The sequence below is a fragment of the Gasterosteus aculeatus genome, chromosome 5 (assembly GCF_964276395.1).
Source record: "Gasterosteus aculeatus chromosome 5, fGasAcu3.hap1.1, whole genome shotgun sequence".
NCBI classification, from domain to species: Eukaryota; Metazoa; Chordata; class Actinopteri; order Perciformes; family Gasterosteidae; genus Gasterosteus; species Gasterosteus aculeatus.
Genome location: NC_135692.1, coordinates 8,804,770 through 8,830,155, shown reverse-complemented (window position 1 = coordinate 8,830,155; position 25,386 = coordinate 8,804,770). Strand labels below are relative to the sequence as shown.

The window sequence follows — 25,386 nt, the reverse complement described above, 5'->3', positions numbered from 1 at the left end:
AGTGTCAGTGCATCAGAACAGTATTTACCTTTTTACTAGTCACTGTAGTTATATTCTTTTTTGAACAACATTCCTTCTTAGTGTCACTGGCGGGGAGTGGATTCTGCACTAAAAGAGCAGAGGTTACAGGAGTAAGCCTGCACTTAAGTATTTTAAGAAACCTGTGGATGAGATGTTCAATCTAAACCAGGTGAGCTTGTCTGCTGTAAAAGGCTCGCTGAGGAGTGTTGTGTTCTAAATGAAGAAACGCGGACGGACAAAGGACATCGCAGATCAAAATGTTAAAATCAAATGTATTTAATAAAAGAGATGGTGTTAAAAAAGAACTTCTCAGCTGAGGAGCCGCTGATCCTTGCAACCAAACAGGCCACAGGGCCCTTTGACCCCCCATAGTGCCCGTCAGGCTCGAACTCAAGAACAATGGTTCCTGCAGGTATTTATACCGATGCGTAAAGGTGTGAAGGTTAGTGCCCACACCTCTGGGAGTGGTCTTCTGGTGAGTTCAATGTAACTCGGATTTCGAACGGCCCTTAGTCAATATCAGTTGTCGTGCAAGTATTACATGCATGCATTCCAGTTGATTACATTACATCAAATATAATCATAACTGCATTGGTATTATTCTATTACAGTGGTTTTACAATATTGTCATTACTTTATTAATTAAACAGTTGCATAATCATGGCTGTATTCTGGTGTACACTAAATGCATTTGATTAATTTTATGAACCGGGTCGTATTTCTAATATCCTACAGGAGTTATAATAACGCACAGGTGAAATGAATCACACACTGATTGCTGGTTGCAAGAGTGGATTCGGTCACCGTGCAAGGACAACGCCCCGGAAGTGCCGGACGTAAACCGTGCAACCTGTGTATTTAATTAAAACGAAACATGTGCACGAACCCAGTTAGACAAAGTTTTCTCAACCGGAACGCGGAGGCAGCGCGAGCGGGTTCCTCCTGCAACGCAACGACATTCCAGGGTGGAAACGACCAGTTATCCTGTTGATGGGAGGAGTGAAATCCGGACAGCGAGCACGAAGAACCCGTTCCGCCAGCCTCCCCCCCTCTCTCTCCCCCACCTCCTCCCCCTCGCCGCCCGCAGCCCGGAACCAGCCACACAGTCCGGGGAGCGCGTCCCCGAACCATCTTGACTCTTTTAATCTGAGCCGAGAGTCGCAGAATAAATAACAAAAAGGGGACCCAGAGTTTTTTTATTTTTAGGTCGGGGCGTGGGTGGGTGGGTGATGGATGCCGCCGAGAGAACCGGCCCGGTGAGCCGGCTGGAGCGGAGCAGCCACACGGCGTTCCTGGAGGAGCGCGCGCTGTACGTGTGGGGAGGCCACCAGGTGAGCGACGTCGCGATGCAACTTACCTGTGCTTTTGTCTGCGTGTCGAATCCTCCGCTGCCGGGTTCTCATCTTCAACTTTGCGCCTAATAAAGTTAATGTCTGATGTTCTGTTTGTTTTCATGTTGTTGTTGTTTTTAGCAGCGTGATTGAACGAGGGGGGGCAATACGTGTCATGGCTCCCCTCTGGTCCCTCACCTCATGAGAAAATGAGCCTGAACCTATAAAGAAAAATGTCAATATAACCACCAAGAGGCCGGCAACCACTCATTTTAGGGACAAAGCGACTCTAAAGAGTCAAGCAGCTCAACAAAAAGGCCTGTCAGTGTCCTGCAGGATGTTTTGATTGTCTCATAAACCACCATTGTGTGTTAAACCAGTTTATGTTCCATGATGCAGTCGAACACAACAGGGCCGAGGACTCACCTTTTCAAGCTATTTCATTGTTTCAGAGACGTGATGCTTCACAGGTTGTGCATAAATGTTGTCACTGCCTGACCGGCGTCTCTCATATTGGGTCCACCCTTGATGGTGCGGTGGACAAACCGCACTCATTACATGTTCACCTGGACCACAACGCTCTCGGAGAGGAACTCGAGTGAGTGAGAGTGGAACAGGTTTCGACAGAGAAAACGTCTCTCGGACCGTATCTGGCATTCTAATGTTTAGCCTCAAGTCGTGCAGTTCCTGCTGGCTGATTCTCGGCGCGATAAGAGGACGAGTAGAACGTGTTTTCATACTTTCGTCTCGTGCCCCTCACAGGTAGTCGGTGGAGAGGACGTCATGTTACCCTCTGATGAAATCTGGCTCTGTGATTTAGACAGCGGGACCTGGTATGTAGGGAAGAATGCAGTTTGTGTCAGCGTGACATTGACGCTCAGGATGTTTGTCAGTTCATTTTATGTAATTGTAACCAATTGGTTTTGGTGCGACAGGGAGTGGCGGAGGATCGCCGGGGAGGCCCCGCCGGTGGGCTTTTGTGGCTCTTACGTTAATGGGAAGCTCTACGTCTTTGCAGGAAGCGACCCCGTGGGATACGCCAGCGAGGTGACGTTTGACACTCGAGCTGCACAGCAGCATTCTCCTTCTCAGGGCATTTCTCAAATCTTCTATGTGACTCCTCCTTTCCCAAGTTCTTAAATTACCAAGCTCTTTTCTGTTGTACAGTATTGAGAGGCTGCATGTGAAAGGAAATCCTGCAGCAGACACAAAATTCTATTCTCCAGACTGAAATCTATATGGACTTCTGTCACTTTCTTCATGTGTAGAACCAGCAGTCCCAACTTCCTATTCATAAATTTACTTTTTAAACTCTTTTGGGAACTGCTTTATTTTGCCTTTATGTTTAGATAAAATCCTAATTCTTTTAAGAATTATTTAACCAGGAAGTCTGTGAAGGTAAATTGTCTCTTTTGCAAACGATTGGAGATCCGCAATGACGAAAGACTTCACCATCCTTCCTAAAACTTGTTCTACATCTCTGAGACGATCTTGGATCTGTAGATCAAACCAATCTGGTCTTATGGAGAGTGATTTTTGAAGGTGACCTTGAGATAAACCGGCGGGGTCGAGCCTTTCAATTTGGTTCCACAGGAAAACCCGTGAATCTGGGCTGCTCCTCGTAGGATAGAATGACGCCCGCTTGATTGCCGCGACGCGTTGAACTCTCCCCCTTGCAGATGTTCAGCGTTGACCTCGCTGAGGAGAGCTACTCGTGGAAGAAAGTTACCGACGCCAAGGGAACGACGCCGTCGCCGCGAAACAAACACTCCTGCTGGGTCCACAGAGGCCGGTCAGTCCTGAAGAAACGCTGGACCAACGCCTCATGCTTCATGTTTAACATCTAAGCTCTACCTTTTTTTTTTTTTTTCTGCTGCAGATTAATCTTCTTTGGGGGGTACGGCTGCAAGACCATCGGGGAGGTACGGAACGCGTCGTCGTCAAACTTCGTGGTGGAGGAGATGTCCTGGGTAAATAGTCACTAATATCCAGCAGTTCTTTTAATTGCACTTTCTCGTCTCTGTAAGCGAACGGCCGCATCCATGTTGTTTTTCGTCTCATCCGCTCTTTTTAGACCACGGTTGGAAACGCGTTGTTTCGGTGCTGGGGCTGGAACAATGAAGTGAGTGTTTTCGACACTCTCACGGCGACGTGGAGCACGCCAGACACTCGGGTGAGTGGAACCGCCGGGTCTCCGGTGTGAGGCGTGAACGTACAGGTCGTCCGGCTGCACTGCATTCAGCCCTGCGTGCTTCAGTGTAACGGACACGCGGCGTGACTATGTGACTACAGTTCTGTGCTTGTTGTGCCCAGGGTCCCGCTCCGGCCCCCAGAGGCTGCCACGCCAGCGCCCTTCTGGGGAACAAGGGTTACATCTCTGGAGGCGTGGTGAGTTGCCTTGCCGCCTAGCGACGTATTGTGTTCTGCACAGTGAGGAATACTGTCCCGACTTGGAAACGATTCATGTTTGCAGGAGAAGTCAGAGTTGGACATGTTCTGCTTGGACCTGGAGACGTGGACCTGGACTCAATTGTAAATGTCCCCCCCCCACTCTTTCTCACACAAAGCAGTGAAAGTAACCTCCTTTATTACAGGCGTCTCTTTCCAATAATCTAACTTGCTTTGCTTCTTTCCACCAGTGACCTCGGCCCGTCCCGCGCCCCCCTGGGACGCTCCATGTTCACCATGACGCCCACATCGGACCACACGCTCTTCGTGTACGGTGGTCTCGGCACGGACGGAAGCACTCTCAGTAAGTCGCCGCCATGGACTTTTTACATTTTTTATTTTTATTTATTTTTTAAATAATCTTTTTCTGGTTGTTTTGCATCTTTTGTGGTTTCCAATGCTCGATATTAACTGTGTCCTTGGCACTGTTGAACGTTTGTATCTGAATATGTTGTAAACATCTTAAGCTTTATCGGTCTTGGGGAAGGTTGAAGGACGGCACTGGTTCATTTTCCCAAAATACTGAAACCTGCATTTCATCACTGACCTTTGTGCTAGATGACGCCTGGCAGTTTAACACTCAAAAGAGGGAGTGGAACAAGATGGCGAACCCTCATGAAGACAAGCCCAGGTAGTTGATTTGGCAGTATTTAGTGTTTTTTTTCCTTTTTAAGTGCAGCTTAGTGTTTTCAAAATTGTTGCGTAACGGATTTGTATTCACTCAAAATGTTGCTCTTCCCCAGAGTTTGTCACACGGCGTGCCTGGGAAGTGACGACGATGTCGTTGTGTTTGGGGGAATTAGCAACATGTGCTTCCTCATGGACTCTGTATGTGACTTTTCTTCTTCGTCATTTTTAAATCCGCTTTGACTTTCACGGGAATGTAATTAAAGTATTAGGCATTTACTTTAACTCGACTGAGCTTTATTTTTAGGTCCATATTAAGGTTTTATGAGTAAAATGCTCAGGATTTACATCAGCAAAACCGTGCAGCTATTTGCCTTTTTCAAACCCTCATTCCTTCTGTAGTAAACTTGTTGAGCAAACCTATTGGCGCTCAGCATTTTAAGAACAAGTGTTTCATAAAGCGGCTGAAGTGGGCCAAGGACTCTGAGGTGCATGACCAGAATGTGGAGATGAAAACCACTAGATAGACAAATGAGGCATTGGAGCAGAACAGGACTTGCTTATTGAACTACAAACTATTTGTTCTGCATGCTGTTACAATCTGCATAGCTTTCTAACTTGCTAGTACTTGTTAGCACCACAGGAGCAGCTGAGACTGAGTTTGAAGAATAAGGGAAAGTAAATATTTGGCCTTTTGATGGAGACAATGAATATTTGTAGATATCTTCTGTCTGGATCAGTCAACGTGACCGTCCTTGAAGCCGGTTTTACCCATGTGGCTGTTCTATTCACTATTTTAAAGAGAAATATGATTTTGAGTAATTCATCAATGCTCACGTGATTTATTAAACGTCCTTATCAGGTGTTCATTCTGAGGGCTCCAGCACAAAACCACTGCAGAGACGTGTTTGTGTTCCAGACCCAGCCGTACTCCCTCTTCAGGTACGTTGAGCCTTCCACGTTTCTATTAGAGAAGGATCGTGTGTGCGTGTGTGTGCGTGTGTGTGCGTGTGTGTGCGTGTGTGTGCGTGTGTGTGCGTGTGTGTGCGTGTGTGTGCGCGTGTGTGCGCGTGTGTGTGTGTGTGTGTGTGTGTGTGTGTGTGTGTGTGTGTGTGTGTGTGATGCCGCTTGTTCTCCGTTGTCACACGTGTTGCTTGCTTGTTCGCGCGGGATTAATCAGTTTTAGTCCAGAGACCCTTTAAAGAGCGGTTCGTACGCTCGGCCTGTGTGCAGCTTCACAAACTGAGGACGTGGTGTTCGGCTAATGAGCTTTACGTTATTCTTACATGTTGCATATTTACGTGACACGGATTAAATGACGTGCGTGAGATTCAAATATGAATATGTATGAGGTCGTAATAGTGTTTAGTTTTGAACCTCAGAACGTTGTGTGATATGAAAGTAGATGTCGTTTTTATTTGTGCCCCGTTTCAGTCTAGGGATCTTGAGTGACCTTTTTTACTTTAAGTAAAAGATGGAGGTAGATTTAGTTTTTTACTGACTGAAAAACGAGTCATTAAATGGTTTGAAATTCATTTTAAAGCCACCGGAGGGCAAAAACTATGTTTAATTGTCTTTTCTCTTTAGACTGTGTGAAGACCTGATAGGAAGGAACCCGGAGCGCTTTGGAAACCATCTGAACTGGTTGCCGTCAAAAGTACACAAGCAAATCAACAAGAGAGTTGCCTTTTTCTCAGAGACGAAGGCCGTTCTCACAGCATGAAGACTGTTTTTAAAAAAAAATCCAAACTTGTCGATTATTACAGAACTGTCTTCTTGGGACTCAAGAAGGCGGTTGGTCTTTAGTTTTGTCTTTGTCAAATAATTGTTTTAACTTAAGATTAATGATTGTAAATAAGCTTTTTTTGACTTCTTTTAAAAAACTGTTTAGATTTAGTAACATTTTAATGATGTGGAATCTGTTTTTGAATAAAGGTGATGTGTTGTGTATTACTATGGTAGTTTTATTTTACATTTGAGGCAGTCAATTTCACTCCTAATTTATTGAATACTTTTTGAGGTTTTTTTTTACAATTTGTATTAAGACTACAGTATTTAACATAGTTGTATCATCATAATTTAATGATATAATTTAATGAAATATGAATGGGGTGTTCCCAATATGTGAGTCATTAAATTGGACTGCAGTGCATTTAATATCAGGAATTTTCAGTACGTATATGCTGCAGAAAAAAATAAGCAAAATTATCAACTTTAAAACCCACTCTCACAAAGCTGCATCAAATCAGACTGAGTACTTTCTTCACCTGCAGCACTTGAATGCATCACTTTCTGTCAGGCGGCACTTGAAGGTCACGTTAAAGGTAAATAAGGCAGATTGCAAACAAAGAGCACTTGTGTGGTTCATAAATCCCTCTTTTGTCCTAGTGAGTTTGCTTTGAACTCTTGATGCCTCATAATTTAACACGGTTACATTGAAATTTGACTAATCTTGTTTTTTGTGAAACTCAAACACTACCTCCTACATCCTCAGCGCTGCAAAAAAAAGAAGCCCAACCAGCGCGGGTGTGCAATCTTTTTTTTTTTATTTGTAATTTGCAAAAGGTGCTTTCGAGTAGAGGAAGCCTGCAGTGTTGCCGCTGAAGACTGATTCACGGCACGTGTCACACCGGCCGGACATAGTTGGCGGGAAGCATGCCGCGCTGCCCCGTGCGCTGGTTGCACCCGAACATCCACCCCTCGTCTATCCGCTCCACGTCCGAGAGCAGGTCTCCCTCCTGCAGAGAGACCTCGTCCGCGTCTGCTGCGACGTAGCTGTACACGGCCTGGTAGCGTCTCTGAGGGGTTCCACCACACAGAGAAATCATATATTGTGGGAAATGTGACATTGTGGCAGATTCACTGTGCAACATGTCAACGAGCTCTGAGCACAAGTCCATGACAAATAATACGGGTGTTTGCGACCTGACCCCCACCCGACCGGCGTGGCCAACTGTCTGGGGAAGTTGCTAGAGGCAGGTCAATGTGTTGGTAAAAGTGCCAAATATATCTTTTTAAACTGCTAAATGTGTTTCTAGGTGTTTGGAAAAAAAAAAAAAAAGTCAGTGTGGTCTGAAAAGTTGCTGAATCTAACAAAGTTGCTCGGTTGGCAACACTGCACTTGACCCCACCTAACCCCTGCGGGTGCGTCTGCAGTAGCGTTACCTCTCCACTAGGTGGTGCCACAGCAGCAGGGCGCGTTTTTCCGACTGGCTGACTGAACCTCTCAGGGTTGGATGGTTGTTCTCCAGAGTCTGCGCGCGCGCGCACACACACACACACAGACACACAATTAATACAAACGTTAATCAGTTAGAGCAGCCATTCCCAAAGTGTGGTGCGCGCACCCCCAGGGGTGCGCGAGCTGCCACAAGGGGGTGCGCGAGAGGAAAAATATAATGGCGGTCAGTTTTTTTAAGTGGGATTTTTTCATTGACATATATAAAAGGATTTTTCCATACAATAAAAAAGCATGAAAGTAAGTAAACATTTCCTTTGTAATCGCTTTTATTTTAAATATAAATACTATAATATATTATTTTTTGATAGAAACGTAGAAGAAGACAGCAGCTGTCTTCTTCTACGCATGCTCTTCTTTCATACACTGCAGCCGCTAGGCAATATGCGCGCCAACTCGTTTCATTGATTGTGTAAATATGCTTAACTGGCTGAAATCAGGGAAACTGTCAAGTGGGACGTCTTATAATAAAGTTATTAGTCACGAAGGAGGAGAGGGACCAAGAGAGAGAGAGGATTTGGAGGCAACAGAGACGGAGAGGATAGAGACAGAAAATGAGCGGGAGTCAGAAGATGCACGGGAGGAAACCGAAGAGCAGGGTAGGAGATGCCAAAAAAGAAGTGATGAGGGTGAACACCAGACGGGAAAAAAAAGAAGAAAATATGATGACAATTATCTGGGTCTGGGCTTCACTTGGATCGGCGATACAGATTGTCCGAAGCCGCAGTGCGTGTTGTGCAGTGAGGTTCTAGCAAACAGCTGTCTGAAGCCATCTTATCTCCGTCGTCACATGCACACGAAGCATGGCCATTTAAGTCACAAGCCCCTTACATTTTTTAAAGCGAAATTGGAGGAGTTGCAGAAAAGCCAAAAGAAAATGCAGTTTCATTCATGCGTTGGGTCTACGAAAGACGCACTACGGGCTTCATATCTGCTCAGTTACAGACTAGGGAGAAAGGGGCTGCCGCACACAATGGCCGAAGACGTGTGTTTGCCAGCGGCCAAAGAAATGGTGGCGTGTATGATTGGAGAGAAAGAGGCAAAAAAGTTGGACATGATTCCTGTGTCCAATAACACTGTGTCGCGCCGCATTGATGCCATGTCTGAAGACATCCTGGCTGTAATACTCAGCCGTGTGAAGAAAAGTGAGTTTTACTCTCTGCAAGTAGACGAGTCTACAGATGTTGCAAATCTGGCCAATCTTCTTCTCTATGTCCGTTACCTTTTTGAAGGATCGGTACAAGAAGAGTTTTTGTTCTGTCGGCCCCTTGCTACCCGAACAACCGGACAGGAAATCTTCAATTTAATTGACGTTTTTATGAGGACCAATGGCATCGACTGGGAGCGCTGTGTGGGAATTTGCACAGACGGGGCAAAATCAATGACGGGGAAACACACAGGGCTTATAGCTCATATTAGGAGAGTCTGCCCATCCATCAGCTGGTTACACTGCAGTATTCACAGAGAGGCCCTCGCAGCCAAAAACATGCCAGCTGATCTACTTGCAGCGCTGAACGACGCAGTCAAACTGGTGAACTTCATTAAAGCTCGTCCACTAAATTCACGAATATTCACACTGTTATGTAACGAGATGGGCAGCGAACACAAATCACTGCTGCTGCACACAGAGGTGCGTTGGCTGTCCCGCGGCAAAGTGCTGACAAGGCTCTTTGAACTCCGGCACGAATTGCAGCAGTTTTTTGAGGAGAATCCGTTTCATTTGGCCACCAGTATGCATGACGAAGATTTTCTGAAAAGGCTCGCCTATCTAGCGGACATCTTCTCAGCTCTGAATGAACTCAATCTAAGTCTGCAGGGAGTCAGTGTAACTGTGTTCAACACACAAGACAGGGTTGAGGCCATGATAAAGAAGCTACGGTTCTGGGCAAGTTGTGTGAGTGGGAACACACACCCGTGTTTCCCTACGCTTCACGAGTTCTTGGTGGAAAATGACGTGCACCTGGGTGAGCATGTAAAAACGCTCATAATTGAACACCTCAACCAACTCGCCGAGCAGCTACGGAAACACTTTCCACCTATGGACACATCTGGCGCTTGGATTCGCAACCCATTTGAAGTTTCCCTGCCCGTCCCACAGCTGTCATTTCACGAGCAGGAGCAGCTGATCGAGCTGTCATCTGATGGAGCACTGCAGTTACAGTTCAAACGAAAGCCACTTGTGGATTTTTGGACCGAGTCACTGACATCATACGCAGTCTTGGCAAAGCAAGCCTTGAGAGTTTTGATGCCCTTCGCCACAACTTATCTCTGCGAGGCTGGTTTCTCTGCTATGGCAGCAGTTAAAACTAAACATCGGCAAAGACTGGATGATGTTGAGAAGGAATTGCGGCTTAAACTGTCTTCCATTGCGCCAAACTTTGAAGAGCTTTGTGCCAAGATGCAAGCCCACCCGTCGCATTAACATGGGTGTTGGGAATACTAACACATTCTCTCTCTCTCTCTCTCTCTCTCTCTCTCTCTCTCTCTCTCTCTCTCTCTCTCTCTCTCTCTCTCTCTCTCTGCAGGCTGAGCGACTTTTGCGCTAGACTTGCAGATGGATTCTCTTTTATTGTCTTTTAATTTAGTTTATGTTTGAGCCGCTCTTTGTTACTTAATTATGTTGTGGATCGTGTGTAGGCTAATTTTATTGTCGCACTTGAAGTTTCCGTTTTTATTTATTTTATCTATTTCGGAGCCTATTCTTTTTAATGTTGTGGATCGTTTGTAATTCATTGCATTTTAATTCAGCTTGTGTTGATGTTGTTATTGTCATGCGTGTTGTGGTTATTTGCGCATGTTTAAACATGAGTCTATATGACGATAAAACAAAGTTTTGTTGCGTTTTTTTTTCAAGTGTGAATTGGGGGTGCGCCAACCCGGTTGAGACATGGAAGGGGGTGCGCAGGAAAAAAAGTTTGGGAACCGCTGAGTTAGAGGGACCTCGTGGGGAGGTTTTCTCACCTTGTCTGTTCTCAGGAGGAGGAGCGTCGCTTCGAATCCGACTCTTCTCAAACTCTTCGTGGTACTTAACCTGCACACAAAACAACTTCAAATCTGAATGTTGAGCCTCACATGGAGAAGCAGCATCCCACCATTTTAGGAGGTCCTGGGAGATGATGATGATGATGATGATGATGATGATAATGGGGGGTGGGAGGGCTCTGCTACAAAGGCAACAGTTTCAGTAAAGGAGAAAACAACTTTGTTAAAATAATGTTCCTTTCCTTTAAAAACGGAAATGTTTGTTCCAATATAGAAAATGACCTTCACTGGGGATTTGGAAACTTAGTCCTGTTTCTTTTTATTCACATTTCTGCCTTTGAAAAGCCTGTAAATCTCTGACTTTGTACAAAAGTGATGGTTCAAAGACTCTTGAAAAAGCAGCTCCCCCCCCCCCCCCCCCCCCCCGTCCTCTGTGTCCTCGACAGGAAAACAGAGACTGAGAAAAAAGACTGAGGGAGCAAGTCAAAGAGGAAGGCAAAACAAATACAGAGGAAAGCAAGCAAGAAAAGAGGGAAGGAAGAAGGGAAGAACGAGAGGAAGGAAGGAAGTAGGGGAGAACCAATGCAGGGAGGAAAGGAAGAAAGAAGGGAGGGTGAGGAAATAGCAAAGGGCAGAAGGAAAGAGAGAGAGGGAGAGACGGGGGGGGAAGTGGAAAAAGTAGTCACTAGATTTTCCCTTTTTCACATGCAGCTTCTCACCCGTCATTCCTCTCTGCACCCAGAAGTCTCATGAGACAGAAAAAAGGAGTGTGTGTTTCAGTGTGGTATGTGTGTGTGTGTGTGTGTGTGTGTGTGTGTGTGGAGGGGAAGGAGGAGGCGCCGCTGCCTCTTTGTCCACAGCTGAGAGACTTTGACCATGTAGGGCAGCTGGACCTGGAGAAACGTCTGAAATGTGTCTCTGCGGGATCACTGAGCTGCTCCTCTGTTCTCCTCGGGAGGAGGTTGTTCCTCACGCTTTGTGGAAAGGACCCGTCCTTAAATCTACTTCCTGCTACTGGACCGAGGGTCTTTCTCTATTGTCGCCGGGTTAATGGGCCTGTTTGACTAGAAAGACGTCACTAACAGATGTTGGTCTGTAAAGTTAGATTAAGGATACAGTTTCTTTTGAAAATGAAAGTGTGAGAGTGGAAAAATAATATCCCATTTACTGCAATATATTATGATATAATTATACACAACACAACAAAAGAAACATGTAAACCCAAACTATCTATGTCACTTTACCACCGGAAGAGTAAAATACGTGTTGTTTTATGATTTCTTTTGTGATTCCTTTGTCCCAGTGTGTCTTACGTTGCTGATCTGGTCCTGCGTCTTCTTCACTCTCTGCATCTCCGGAGTGTCGGCCACCACGCTGAAACCTTTCCCCTTGTTCTTCTCAAAGTCCTCCTTGTAGAGGGCCTGTCAATTTGTAATTCACAAAGGTTTAAGAAGCTCTAGAAGCTCGGATGAGACAATTCTGTGGTCGCACACGCGCGCTTCTTTCACCAAATGTGGTTGTCAGGTGAACACAAACACACGCGGCGCCGCGCTTCGGACGGCAGAATATCCTCGCGTGTTTAGGCGCAGGAGGGAACACTTTGAAACGATATTAAACAGAGCTGCAAATGTTTACTTGAAAGTAAATCTGCGATCCTCACACACACACACACACACACACACACACACACACACACACACACACACACACACACACACACACACACACACACGTGAGTCATGTTCTTGCTATGAGGAATATGCGGCCTCAGCAAGAGGCCTTGACTGCCGAGACTTTTATGGTTATATGAACTGGGTGGCAGGAGACGGGAGGACAGAGAGAGCGAAATCAGGAAAGAGCTTTTGATCACCATGTTTTCCGATTAATGCTGCACATAGTTCAACAGTGTTAAGACCAGGAGTGGAACTAGCCCGTGTGCTTACAAGGCCCACGTGGCATGAAATAAATGGTTTGTTGGCACACTTATTAATTTCTTATGATTCAAATTTTACAAGTTACGATCAGTGATTCAACAAAAGAAAAAAGGCTTTGCCTGCAGGTGTGAGATTCACACTGTAAAGGAATCTCTTTAATTTCTGCGTGACTTGGGGGACTTGGGCGCTTTAATCCGGTTAAACGGCCGGCTGGTACATTGTGACAAGATCAGGGATTAAGGGCAGTGGAGGCCGCGAGGAGGCCGAGTTGAGCCGCGGCCACACGGAAGGAGAGATTTACACTTTACTAACCAGTTTAGAATTTAATGAGAGATGTCAAAGTCTGAATGGACGAGACAGGAGGAGAGGGGGGGGACACACACTGAGCAAACCGATTTGTGGGCGTCTCACCTGGCTGTTGAGCATGCTCTGCTGTTTGAGACGCAGGTTCTCGGGCGTGTCGGCCACTATGGTGAAGGAGGTTTTGGGATAATGCCTGGAGGACGAGAGGATTAATTAAGCCCTCTGTTCATGTGTTACTAGAACTGTTACACGCAGATGTGGGGACGCTGAGACCCGTTGTGTAGACGCTCACATGCTGCAGTAGGGTTTCTTCTCGAAGCCTTTGTAGGTCGTCATGCTGAGGGCCATCTTGCACACCTCGCAGCTGAAGCAACCTTTGTGCCAATACTAGAGAGAGCAAACAGTTCAAGTACTCAGTTCTGCTGGTTTCTTGGTATCATGCATTTGGTATCAGCTAAAACACAAGAAAGGACATTATTGCAACTGGCAGCGGCCCAGTAGGGAAATTCCTTTAGTCTGATTCTCCCCTGAGATGAAGGAGGAACAATTACAACAATAACACATGAAAAAGAATTATCAACAGACCTTTAACAGTAGCAACCTGTTTTTTATTGGGTTGTTTATCAATGAGAAAATTACAATGGAATGTGCATGAAAGCAACATTTCCCTCTGGTCTTTGTGGTCCATGCGCCATCCTGGAGGAAATACACTCTTAATTATATTGTTTTTGCTTTGGTCGTTTCCTTAAACTCTCAAACCAAAGTAATTTCCCTATCTGGCCGCAGTAACATGGTCAACGGCACAGATATCAGGCCCCTTTACAGGTTAAACTTTGTATTTGGGAATTGATCTGCTTCAATATTCAACAAAAAACTTTTGTGCGAGTCCATTCACCTTCTGTCTGAGACTTTGTCCGCTGTGATTGGCTAACGGGAAGAGGTAGGTCCACAGATTCATAGACAGATTGGGAGACTCTTTGTCCCCGAGGGGAAATAGTGTTGGCCTCAGCGCAGCAGGCCGTTGCTTTAAATAAAAACCACCCCAGAAACAACAGAAAACGGATCACCCGGCGGATTAGCATGCTAAGCGCTAAAGCGTCTCTGTATTAATTGATTGTTAAAGAGCTCAGCAGGTCGGTGGAGGTTGTGGCGATGCACATTAGCACGAGGCCGCTGGGGTGCAGGCTGGTGGAAGGTCGAGCTGCGGGGTCGTCGCACCTGCTCGGCGTAGCCACAGCCGCGGTGTCAGAGGGTTTCAGCAGAGGGCGCTAGACCTGAAGGGACGGCGTCCAGTTGGCGGGACTTTACCAACGTCAGCTGATACAAGAGTTTTCAAACAGGAAACATTTGTTTGCGTAATTTTAACCCTAGGTAGTAAACTAAGCTGCTAGGACCCGCGGACGCCTCAATGAAACACATCAATCATCTTTATATAGCAACAGATTCTACTGTTGTAGCCCAAAGACATCACTCTGTTTGACTTTACACAAAGATAGTTCTCAAGTTGTGGCGGCGATGTATTCTGAAGAGCGTGCATGTGACTTGAATCACGTCTTCTCATCCGAGAGAATCTAAAGTTTGGTAGACTCCCGATACACAGATGTATCAGCACAACCACTGAAAAGGTCAGTTTTCCACAATATGTCCTCTTTAATAAACTAAAGCCTCCACAAGGACACACACACCCACACACACTACCGTTCAATTTATTCATGATGTTTCATTGAAGATAAAATTGTAAATTGATTCCCTCACAGGCCCCTCAGCATGGTAAAAGCATCTAAATGAGCTTAACCCAGCTTCAACATGAAAGTGATCAACAATTCAATAACACAATTTTTTTATTGTGGTATTGTATTGTGTTATTTACTTTAACTGAATAGAGTTCGATCTTACCTTGTCAAGGCAATTTATTTTTTCTGTGGGATAAACCGGTTTATTGCATCTTCCACAGGGCGGATTCATGTTGGTGCAGGAATTCCTCACGAAAAAAACAAATGAATAAACTCTCTAATAAAAAAATGTGTCCAGCAGTAAACAAAAGGCTGTGGAGAACTGCAGGGAGACAAGTTGTCCTCCTCTTCGTCGCCTACAGGAAATTTCAATTAATATACAGCCAAGAGGAGGAGCCGAGAGCGCAGCCTTCATGGTGCCTTCACGGACCGCCGGCTATAAGACACTTCACTCCTTGTCTGCGGCACAAAGTTGCCATAGTTTTGCCTTTAACTCGTCAAAGTAACCACGAATCACAGTTAGATGAAAAGTTCAGTGGTGAACCAACGCTTGTTTTATATCGATAGAAAACATGTTTTATCACGAAAAAAACATCAGACATCATTGTTGTAATATATACCCAGTCACGAGCAGGTTGGAGCCTTTTAAAGCTTTGTGCATATAAACAGTGACACCTGGTGGCCTTCTCCACGTACAGCAGCCTTTGAAGACCAGAGTTCATGGCTGAAAAGAAATGGTGACGGGAAAGGTGCTAGCGGAGCAGGTTGTAACGTACGGACTGATTAAGTCCGGGTAAATAACATCTATATGACAGATATACTATATCAGTTAAATATATATCTTAATGTTCCCGTCCGTTTGTCATCGGGGGTATAGCTCAGTGGTAGAGCATTTGACTGCAGATCAAGAGGTCCCCGGTTCAAATCCGGGTGCCCCCTCTTTTTTTTGTTCGCCGCGAAAAGTTGCTCGGTATACTTATTCATCACAAAACGTTCATCTGTGATGTAACAAATCGGCTAATTTTACGATAATTTGAAATATTCTGAAATATTCTGTTCCACCTGAATTACTATTACTATTACTATTACTACTCCATTCTGCTGTATTGATAAGATGATAAATGTTTCAGTGGGCCAATTAATGTCGCTCAAACAATAAGTGTAATTTTTACGTAATTGGCTTTGCTTGTTTTGCTCTAATTTAAATATTGGGGCCGTTTTTTAAACAGATAAGAGCCTGTAGCAAGTTCCTTCTTCACAAGAGCCATCTTCCAAAACTAACTAAATGAATAAATGACAAATTATAATTTGTCATTCATTCATTATATATAAGTAATAATAATTAACCCAAGCAAACTTTTGTTTCAAGGAAGATGTAATTCAACTGTTTGACTTACTAATATGGTTGTCCTAACATGGTTGGTCTAAAAAATAAAAATCCCAATGTCATTGGAAAAAAAGTTCTTTATGTGCCATCTTCAAATCACTTTCATGACCTAATTTTTCTATGTTTTAATGAGATTCAAAAGGACATTGTCGATACTTACAGACTAATTTTATCTGTCTCATAGCAGAAACCCTCTGTCTTCAAATCACTTTCACAAGCCAATTTTACTTCTCTGGCACTTCTGTTCATTGTTGGTTTGTCATCCGTTCCTCATCATCTTCTCATGTAAAGTCTAATGATACATCCTTAATATTACGAGAGTCAGGTGTGTTATTGTTGTCTCCTCTTGTTTTATTTTATTTTCTTATGTCCAATATATTTGTTCGATTACAGTGATTTTATATTTTTTTCAAAACTTTTGGAGTTGGCAAAAAAATCCAAAAGGAATTAAGTAAAAAAAAAAAGAATAATACAATGCATTCTACTCTGCCTGTTTATTTAAATGCATTAATTGGATGCGTCAAGAGCTCACTTGTGCCTAGACATCTAAGTTTAGGTGGTAGTTTAGATGCAAATACATTTACGTCAGTTTTTAACGGGAGGGAGCCTTTAGAGGTCACTGAATAGACGTTAAACAGGACGTTAAACAGGACACACACACACATCTCATCACTAAGCCTGAGATTATTATCAACACTCACCACCAACTTTTATTAGAAGACATTTAAACAGAATGGTTAAAGGAAAACAGTCATAACTGCATCTCTAAAATCAATCTAAACAACACTCCTCCTGAGAGGTTGAAGATGGTAATTATAATCACTATCAGTTATATAGCTAAATATCTGTTATAGTGAAAGTGAACAGAAATATAACATTTTATGAACAAATCGTCGGTCGCATAGAACTTTCATGAAACAAAAATAACTCCATAAAGTTTATAGAAACACATGGTTACGTTGAGCCGTATGTTGCTTTGCAGTAAGAAGGCTACTTCGATTCCTCCCCTGTCGTCTGCCTGCGTTAATGTTTTTTTTCTTCTCTTTTTTTTTGTACAGTACGTTTGCACGTCGTCATATTTTGTGGTCGCCGTCCTCTCAGAGCCTCCGACCCTTGTGTCGAAAATGTCAAATCCCCCGTGCGGTGGCAAAGAGCAAAAGACACGGAGAAAGCTGGCAAGAACTACGAGGGCGGTTACTGCAGACGCCGTCACGTGTGGAGGAGGGACACCCCGGTTGTCCATGTTCTTCCACCTGTGATGTCTCCGCAGTCCTCAAGGCGGTGTCCTCGCTTCTCCCGTCCCGACTGTCCCGGGGACCTTTACAGGCACTGCTCGGACTCGATGAAGCCGTCCTTTTCGTGACCCCCGAGTTCGACCTCGGCATAGCTGGACTGACAGCCCTGGTTGTGGAACTTCATGGAAGGCCAATAGTTGTTGGTGCGACGCTGCGATGGACAGACGGTGGTATCAGGAGGACACATGACACAACCGTAGGACTAGTTCTCGTCAAAGTAAAGTTTACTTCAGTATAAGTAAGTACTGGGAAAGTTGCTGCTAAAGTGGTACAAAATGCTCATTCAAAAATGTCCCCTGTTTTGACTTTAATATATCATAATGTTATTATTACTCAAATTCCACCACAAGTCCATATTGACACCATCACCGTGTTTTCTTTTTTTTTAGCCAAAAGAATAAAAATTCCAAATAATTAGAAACTATTAAAGTAATGTTTAGTTATTTCTCACTTTTATTAAGCTTGAGCCATGAATTTTGAATAAAAAAAGAAAATATGAAAATGACCAATTTCCTAAATGGACCTAAATAAATTGCGAGAAAGATCAGCTGAGACCAATTCTCAGCTGACCTTGCAGATATGTTTGGGTAGTTTAGTTTGAAAATAACTATTTCACCAACTCTCCTGATGCAAATATCTGAGTTGGTGAATTAACTAGTACCTGAAGCTGGCCAATACATTTCCTCTGAAATCTAGCCAGGTACGAGTAAAAAGAAATGAAAGCATGTACACCTCAAATCAGCCAATGTACCAGAATCCCATCATCGGCAAACATGAAGAATTCTGAAGCATTTGTTTCCCTCACCTGCATGAGGTAGAAGGGTGGCGCCACCGTGGGGTGCGTGTTGATGTAGTAGACCGCCAGTAAGGTCAAAGCCACGAGCAGAACCAGCGCGCCCACCACGCCGGCTATGATGGCCGCGTTCTCCGTGATCCCGGTGACGTTCGGGGAACCCGCCTGCACGTCTGAGAGGAAGGAGAACACACAAGTTGTTGCCAAGCATGCTGGGATATTTGTGAGGACGAGTGACTATGAGAGCTCGGGTGGACTTTCACGAATGAGTGTTTTTCAGGTGCGATACTTTGCGTATGATGCACTCGTACAGCACCGCGCGCACGCCGTGGTTCATTCGAGAGAAAAACAAAAACAAAAGGAGAAACCCGTATTATCTGTGTTGCATCATGTGTGCTTATTAAAACATTTACAAACCGCAGCTCAGTCAGTCGACCAATTAATTGACTAATAAAGCCCTCAGCCAGCAGGATTAAAATCACAGAGACGGTTAAACGGACAATTACAGTTTATTACGACATGGAACCTATTTGTAGTTTTAGCTGTTTTCTATGGATAATAAATAAATTGTAGTAAAATAGTTACATCTTACATCTAACGTGGCAAAATATACGTGCTCAGATAATCAGACCGGTTGGCGTCCGTCCACTAGTGAGGCCACATGAGCAAACTGCTTTGTTAGGAGAATGTAGTCTCGGTACACAGGAAACCTGTGTTTAACCAGGACTAGGTCTATAAACCGAAGCGTTGGTTTACAACATACACTTTGCGTAGCAATTACACTGTTTCCCTTTGTTTTCTCTTACAAATAGCTTCGAGTAACCGCAAAATGTCTTTAAAACACGTCTGACTTTCTGTGCTTTTGGCCTCGTCTAAATCTTTCAGAGACGCCTTCTTACCTTCTTGCACCTCAGCAATTGACTGAATGATTACATAGTGATTATCACTGTCAGGAATGATGGCCGAAAATATGCAAATTTAGTCTCTGCTGACTTTTTCGGACGGCGTCCGCTTTCTAAAAATATTGTCTGACTTTCCGTACCTACCTCTAGTTCCTGTACCTACCTGATGTTCCTGTACCTTCCTAATGTCCCTGTACTTACATTACATTATATTACAGGTCATTTTGTACCTATCTAATGTGCCTGTACCTACCTGATGTTCCTGTATCTACCTGATGTTCCTCTTAGGTAGGTAGAGGAACTACCTATCTGTAGTTTCTGTCCCTACCTGTGGTGACGTGCTGTTCTTCGTCCGCTGCTGAAGAAGCCGTTGGCCCTGGAGAAGACTGGTTGAAGGAGCTCATCGATCCCTCGGGTGGTATGGGGTTGTAGTCCTCACACGTCCCTTTCGCCTGAGACAAAGAGCAAAGGATTGACTCGAGACGTAAGACGTAACAAGCCCGCTGTGGGAAGGAATCTCACCTCTTCAGGACAGTTGTAATCCAACCACTCCTGTCTGTGCCGGTCGATCCCGTCGGAACATCTGAAAAATCAGAGCAACATGAGAAAGGCCCGGGCTCTCTGAGGCCTCATCGCGGGATAAACCTGTCAGGATTTTGTCCTACCGTTGAAGTGTGTTGCACCAGCCGCAGCCGGCGGTCAGATTGGAGGTGACGCAGAGTTCACAGGACGTGTGTTGAAGGCAAGCTGGAGGGAGTCAAATGCAAAATAGTTACAGCGCTGAATAATGGCCGCGATGGCTCGTTTGTGGTGATACTTACTCGGCAAAGGTGTTAGCTCAAAAGAAGATCCGCTGACAATCTTTTCGGTGTCAATCTCAACCCGATGATACTCGTAGATGGTACGTTGATTGGCTTCTTAAGACGGATGTACAAAAAGTTAGTGAGTGGCAGGATTTATGTTTCCGCTCTGAGCTCTTGGAGCATTAACACATGAGCCATTTGCTGTGTGAAGAGACCTTGGAGTGGTGTCTCCCTCCGTGTGTGTAGTAATCCGCCGCCCTGCGCTGCACTCATGAGGTCGTTAAAGTCGTTGTTGAAGAAGAAAAAACTCACCCGACGGCTGTAAGGAAGGGAGGCGGGCCAGAAATGCGTCAGACAGTCCCACTTTCACCGGGTGCTCGGTGGAATTAATTTGCTCCACTGGGATGGGGACCTGAAAAGAACAAAAAAACTCCACTACCAGCGTTTGTTTCAACAGTCGCAAAAAGTGCACGGGTGAAGAAAGAAAACGGACTGAATCCATGACTCACTTCTCTGTAGTTGAAAATGACGGTTCCGTTGCTGTCGAGCACCGCCTGGAAAGTGAAAGACCCTTCGGCCTCGCGGTCCTTCAGGCGCACATTGTCCCACTGCACTACAAACAGGCGACCTGAGCAGAGCGGGACACGGAGGCCGGTCAGAGACGAACGTCGCGCACGTCCTCCCCCCGGTGAGCCCACGCTTACTCACCGTTGTCCGAGTACCTCACGGTGGAGTTTTTGGAGAAGCTGGGGTCGAAGTTGGCCATGAGGGGAGCGATGTACTGGGTGGCGGTCAGCATTCGATGAGTGACGTCCCCCATGAAGATGAACCCTAGGCCGGCGGGACAGACACAGGGGCTTGAGCTTTTGTTTCATATTTTTACTCAGAAACTATGTATGTTTCTTTCAAATACATGTTTGAATAAAGTTTCTTTTTAGCTTCAATGCTTTGTTGTTTCTGACCTAAACGTGTTAGTAAAGTATGAAGGACAACATTTAAAATCAAGGAACTTCCCGTCCTTTCCTCAAATCAAAATATGAAGTGATTCTGATACATTAATTGTTTTGTTGGAACTCTGATGTTTTAGTAGTTTATAGCCATTGTTTTACTATTTGTAAAGCAGACTGCAAAAAGTAGCTCTAACTTTGTGATCCATCACACGATGGATCTCTGGATTTGAAGAGCAAAGTAGATCACCTCTGCTGGGACGTCGAGTAGAAAATGTAAAGACGAAACTCACCACCAGTCGCGATGATAATTTGTCTCAGGTGGTGTCCATAAAAAGGGAAATCAAAGGAAAGTGCCACCCTCTGAGGAACAGGAAACACATCAGACAAGGCCGGGTGCTGAATAGGACTGTGCGTGTGTGTGTGTGTTTGTGTATGTGTGCTCTCGACTCACCGCGGCCTTCTGGTGTGCGTTGGACAGTATGCCGTGGATCTGGACTTGGCTCTTGTGCAGGTTGTTCAGATCGACCCACTTGTCCCCCGACCGTCTGTCCGTTGGACCGAAACTCTGCCATGTGTAGTACTGCTGGGAGTCCTGAGGGACACATGGTCACATCAGAGACGGGTCTCATGAAACTAGACGCCGCTTTGACAGCTTTGAATTCAACCTGCCACAAAAAGACAGGCTTTTAACACTATTGCCTCTTTTTATCATCCAATGGCAAATTCAAACAATTAATTCCGGCCACTTTCCACAACCAAAGCAAAAGTTAAGGGGTCGTTTGGGATCCATTCACCTGGCATTAGGGCGCTTTGACCGCCCACGGATCTCTGTGCCTGACGGCGTTATCAGTGTGTGCCGCGGGTTGAAGGTGGCAGAGCGCGGCGCTTTCTGGGGTTCACCGTGGGCTCACAAAGTGGAGCAGTTAAATGCAGCGCCGTCGCTGCTGCTCCACATACGAGCGAGTGACCCACTTTCTCTCCCTCCCATCTCCACCACATATGTCCAAGAGGGGGCAGGGAGGGTGGGATTTCTAGGTGACGAGGAGCGAAGGATCAGACACGTTTCCCTCACAGCTGATGGATTTATTGTTGAAAGAGATTCCCTATTGGCGGGGAGGTGGAGAGGTTTTGAAAACTGGGATCGGACCCCCGAACTCCTTATAACAGGGATATAACAGGGATACATGTGGCCTTGGGCAAGTGAGTCATTTTCAAGCGCGCGCACGCTAACGTGCTCACACCTAAACAAACATTGTAAGTTGGCAGCACGAGACCGTCGTCTGTTTTCGATTTGACATGGAACAAAAAGAAAAACAAACAAAAACAAAAACAAAGAAAAACAAAAGAAGGTTTAACACAATTTATTTGGGTTGAATTTGACTCAGGCTGATTCAAGCACAACAACAAGGGTCTGCCACGCGGAGCCGGAATAAAACCTCATCATACACGCATGGAGGCCAAAGGCAACGAGTGGAAGTTGGCCCAGGAAAGGTTCACCTGACCGAATGACAGAAACCTCCACTCACCACAATCAGATTAAAAGTCCTACAATGCATGCAAATAATTCCACGCTCCACCGTATTCAGCCTGACGTTGGGTTTGTATATTTTGAAATGTGCAATTTTGAAAGCTCTGTAAGTCTCTGTTTTTAAAAAGCACCTAAAGGGCCCAAAACATGTGTTATTTCTAATGACCAGAAGGGGGCGATGATGACCCTACTTCTCACTTGTTTTATTGCCTCAGTAAAGATCTCAATCTCCGGTTTCATCTCGTTTTTAGTACATCATGATGTTCTGTTTTTACTACCACGGCCCCAGCAACAATGAACTTAGCAAAAGATCAATTATTGGGATCTCACCATGATGTGGGTTGTGTTGCCAGGCAGAGTACTGACATCAAGTCCTCTTCCTCCGATGTTGCGGGCTTCTCTGTGTTTGTGTGGGTTCTGCTGGTCCCTCCTGGTTCTGTGCAGGCTGGACGGACCCACATCTGTCCGCAGATGTTTCCCGGTCAGTGCATCTGGAAGAGGACGGGCACCACGGTGAATGAAGAGTCAGCGCACACAGAGACCCCCAGGAGGATTTCATCCGTGAAGGAACAGATGCCTGTTTGAACAAACAGAGCTCCGCCGGGCAAAGATGTTTTTTTTGCCATGATTTCTTCACCCTGGAGTAATTATTCACCTGTTGTTGACACTCACATGAAAAACAGATAGAGCTTCAAAGTTTAGACTTCAGATAATTAAGAAAAACATGAATTCTGTCCTCGATTCCAAAATGTGTGAAAAGAGCTCTGTAATTATCTGGTAAAATGGCTTTTTAAACGGAACTGGAACAGTTTCAAACCCTGCGGCCACATCTGTTCGTTATCGTTGCCATGATTTGTATCATTAACAGGCAGACAAGTCCGCAGAACATGTAAATGTAACTTTAACCAACGAGCAATAACTCACACTGAGACAGAAGAAAACAATCAATCTCAGCCATAAAGTCACAGTGCCGTGACTCCTCTATCATCTCTACATTTGTAACTAATAGTGTGTTTTGGCTGAACCACAGGTAGTTACCAACTAATTGTGAAGCATGATACAGACTTTATTTGCTTTTTTTATTGACCAATTGTTCCTGTGTGTATTTCCCTCTGACCACCTACATTTGTGTGGGTTTCTTGTTCTCTGCTCAACTGACCACAGATTGATGTTTGTGTTGTTTCACATTGGAGCGTTTCTTTCCTTCTCCCCTCAACGTTGAAGTTAAACGAATCCATGAAATGTCTTGAAATTGTTAGAATGCCGCGTGAAGGTCCCAGCTGTTTTCCCACTGAAGGACAATTTGAGGACTCATTCCAATGTACTGTCTAGATTTGTCTAATCTGACGCGCTGAGAAACGAAGAGGAAAGCGAGCCGAAGGTTCAGACCCCCCCTCTCAGCCGGTGTTTACAACACGTGACCACAAGCATGCACCCTGGGTCCGCCTCGCGTCCTTGTTTCTACTTTTGTTATGGAGCTGATGTCCCTGATGCTCTGATGGCTGAATGGGAGAAAAACCCCTGGCGCCAGGTTCAACATCTGGTGGAAAGTCTCCCCACAAGAGTGGAGTCCGTTGTTTTGGAAGGAGATGTTCAGCAACAGGGAAGAAGTGTGTGGGTGTCCACAAACGTGTGACCAACAGGTTTTCCTTTCTCTTGGCCTAATCGTGAACTTATTAGACGTTTGGTCTCATTTTGCTATGTGTTGGTTAAAGCGGCTGATATGTTAGTAGTTAGTCAGAATGGATACAACGATCTGGGAAATATGCAGATTTGCTCTCATGCAGAGAATTACAGTAGAAGTACATATGTCACGTTTGTTTTGGTGAATAGGAAGCAGCAGCCGGTTAGCTTAGCCTAGCTTAGCGCATAAGATTAGAAATGGTAGAAAACGCTAGCCTGTCTCAGTCAAAAGTTAACTAAATGTGCCCAGCATCCACCCCAAAGCTCACAGATTAACGCCTGTAGTTAAAAGTTTTGCACCAGAAGTTGTTTGCAGCGAGATTTTCAAGGCTTTACCTAACTGGGTTGCTCAGATGAATGAAGTTAATCTACTATTGCCAGAACGGAAAAAAAAAGAGACTTAATGAACAAAATGGGACAAGAGAAAAGAAACATTGAGAGCTTGTCACACACTCGGGGGAAGCGGCTCTCATGAGGCATCCCGTTTGATTGGGGTTTAGAGGAAGCTATTCCAACGTCTTCACAGCCAGAGGATCCTAATTGGGTCAGAATGGCGTCATTCTTCATCATCATCATCACTAAACAGCTGAGGTGGCTTCAAACAGCAGGCATGAGGAAGAGCTCTAAGGGGGAGGAAGACTGGAAATGTCAGATCAGGGACTCTGCGTTAGTTATCGCAGAATATAAGCAGAGTCCTTTGGAAACGCAGCCAACCTGATTGTGCTTTTCCTTTTGCAAACATTGAGCATTTATCCCCGACATCTCTCACTTTAAGTGTCTGCAGGTGTGACTGGATGGACTTCTGACAACAAAAAATAGGACGCATAAGGACTTGAGGGAAGTGACCTTCATAGCATCAGATCTGGCAGACATGTGTGTGTGTGTGTGTGTGTGTGTGTCTGTGTGTGTGTGTGTGTGTGTGACTTTAAGAATTTGAAATTGGGCCCAGAAATGCAACGACTGAAGTGACAAATGTGACACATTTACCGATGAAGAGCGAGTGGTTTCTACAGTAACAATAAACAACGATAAACTATTAGAATAACATAAATGGAAATGATTATGCAGTCCTACAGATTTACTTTTAGTTTATGTTCAAATTTATTGCTGTTTAATCCGACATATTTTTCAGTACCACGTGTGTTCACCTGAGTCTGAATTAAACCTCTAATCCTGCAGTTTTATTTAGAATTATTAACAAATGCACATCAGCTTCTTTTGAGACAATGGCAGCGGGTTGTCCGCCATATCGGCGCCTGCATTGCAGCACGCACCTTCTAAATCCAGTGGGTGTTGGGAGGCACGGCGAACTAGGCCACATCATTTTGAACCATATTCAGCGTGCTATAGATATACTCATTGTGTTTATTCCTGCCCGTATTGTTTCCCACGCACCTATTGCTCATTCCCCTGATTCCTCTAGTCTCT

At 44.9% G+C, this 25,386-nt stretch overlaps 3 protein-coding genes and 1 non-coding gene across 7 annotated transcripts in view; 2 read left to right on the top strand and 2 right to left on the bottom strand.

Annotated features, from left to right (window-relative positions):
• Positions 1–756: 756 nt before the first annotated feature.
• Positions 757–6,377, top strand: LOC120819348 (kelch domain-containing protein 1). Its single transcript, XM_040176663.2, has 13 exons — positions 757–1,352; positions 2,115–2,185; positions 2,288–2,399; positions 3,032–3,144; positions 3,232–3,322; positions 3,427–3,525; positions 3,666–3,740; positions 3,826–3,884; positions 3,992–4,104; positions 4,359–4,431; positions 4,544–4,628; positions 5,290–5,369; positions 6,015–6,377. The coding sequence occupies exons 1-13, from the start codon at positions 1,251–1,253 to the stop codon at positions 6,148–6,150; spliced, it is 1,209 nt and encodes a 402-aa protein (XP_040032597.2). The 5' UTR covers positions 757–1,250; the 3' UTR covers positions 6,151–6,377.
• Positions 6,378–6,956: 579 nt separating this feature from the next.
• On the bottom strand, positions 6,957–15,002 carry LOC120819349 (LIM and SH3 domain protein 1). The gene is made up of 7 exons (XM_040176664.2): positions 14,781–15,002; positions 13,177–13,271; positions 12,993–13,077; positions 11,961–12,068; positions 10,627–10,696; positions 7,593–7,681; positions 6,957–7,225 (listed from the first exon to the last, which is right to left on the bottom strand). The coding sequence occupies exons 1-7, from the start codon at positions 14,847–14,849 to the stop codon at positions 7,052–7,054; spliced, it is 690 nt and encodes a 229-aa protein (XP_040032598.1). The 5' UTR covers positions 14,850–15,002; the 3' UTR covers positions 6,957–7,051.
• A 482-nt stretch (positions 15,003–15,484) lies between these two features.
• trnac-gca (transfer RNA cysteine (anticodon GCA)) lies at positions 15,485–15,556 on the top strand. Its single transcript has one exon. It is a non-coding gene; the product is annotated as a tRNA-Cys (tRNA).
• Positions 15,557–16,337: 781 nt separating this feature from the next.
• Positions 16,338–25,386, bottom strand: part of LOC120819567 (plexin domain-containing protein 1) — a 12,475-nt gene continuing 3,426 nt past the window's right edge. For 3 of the 4 annotated variants that reach the window (XM_040177099.2, XM_078103154.1, XM_078103153.1), the window contains 12 exons: positions 22,606–22,766; positions 21,199–21,339; positions 21,038–21,107; positions 20,506–20,628; positions 20,307–20,425; positions 20,110–20,209; positions 19,816–19,911; positions 19,660–19,741; positions 19,517–19,577; positions 19,323–19,446; positions 18,105–18,265; positions 16,338–17,450 (listed from right to left, as the gene is read on the bottom strand). In XM_040177099.2, coding sequence (XP_040033033.1) covers positions 17,325–17,450; positions 18,105–18,265; positions 19,323–19,446; positions 19,517–19,577; positions 19,660–19,741; positions 19,816–19,911; positions 20,110–20,209; positions 20,307–20,425; positions 20,506–20,628; positions 21,038–21,107; positions 21,199–21,339; positions 22,606–22,766 — 1,364 coding nt within the window. In that variant the 3' untranslated portion in view covers positions 16,338–17,324. The remainder of the gene's footprint in view (positions 17,451–18,104; positions 18,266–19,322; positions 19,447–19,516; positions 19,578–19,659; positions 19,742–19,815; positions 19,912–20,109; positions 20,210–20,306; positions 20,426–20,505; positions 20,629–21,037; positions 21,108–21,198; positions 21,340–22,605; positions 22,767–25,386) is intronic. The other variant, XM_040177100.2, reaches the window with a different exon arrangement.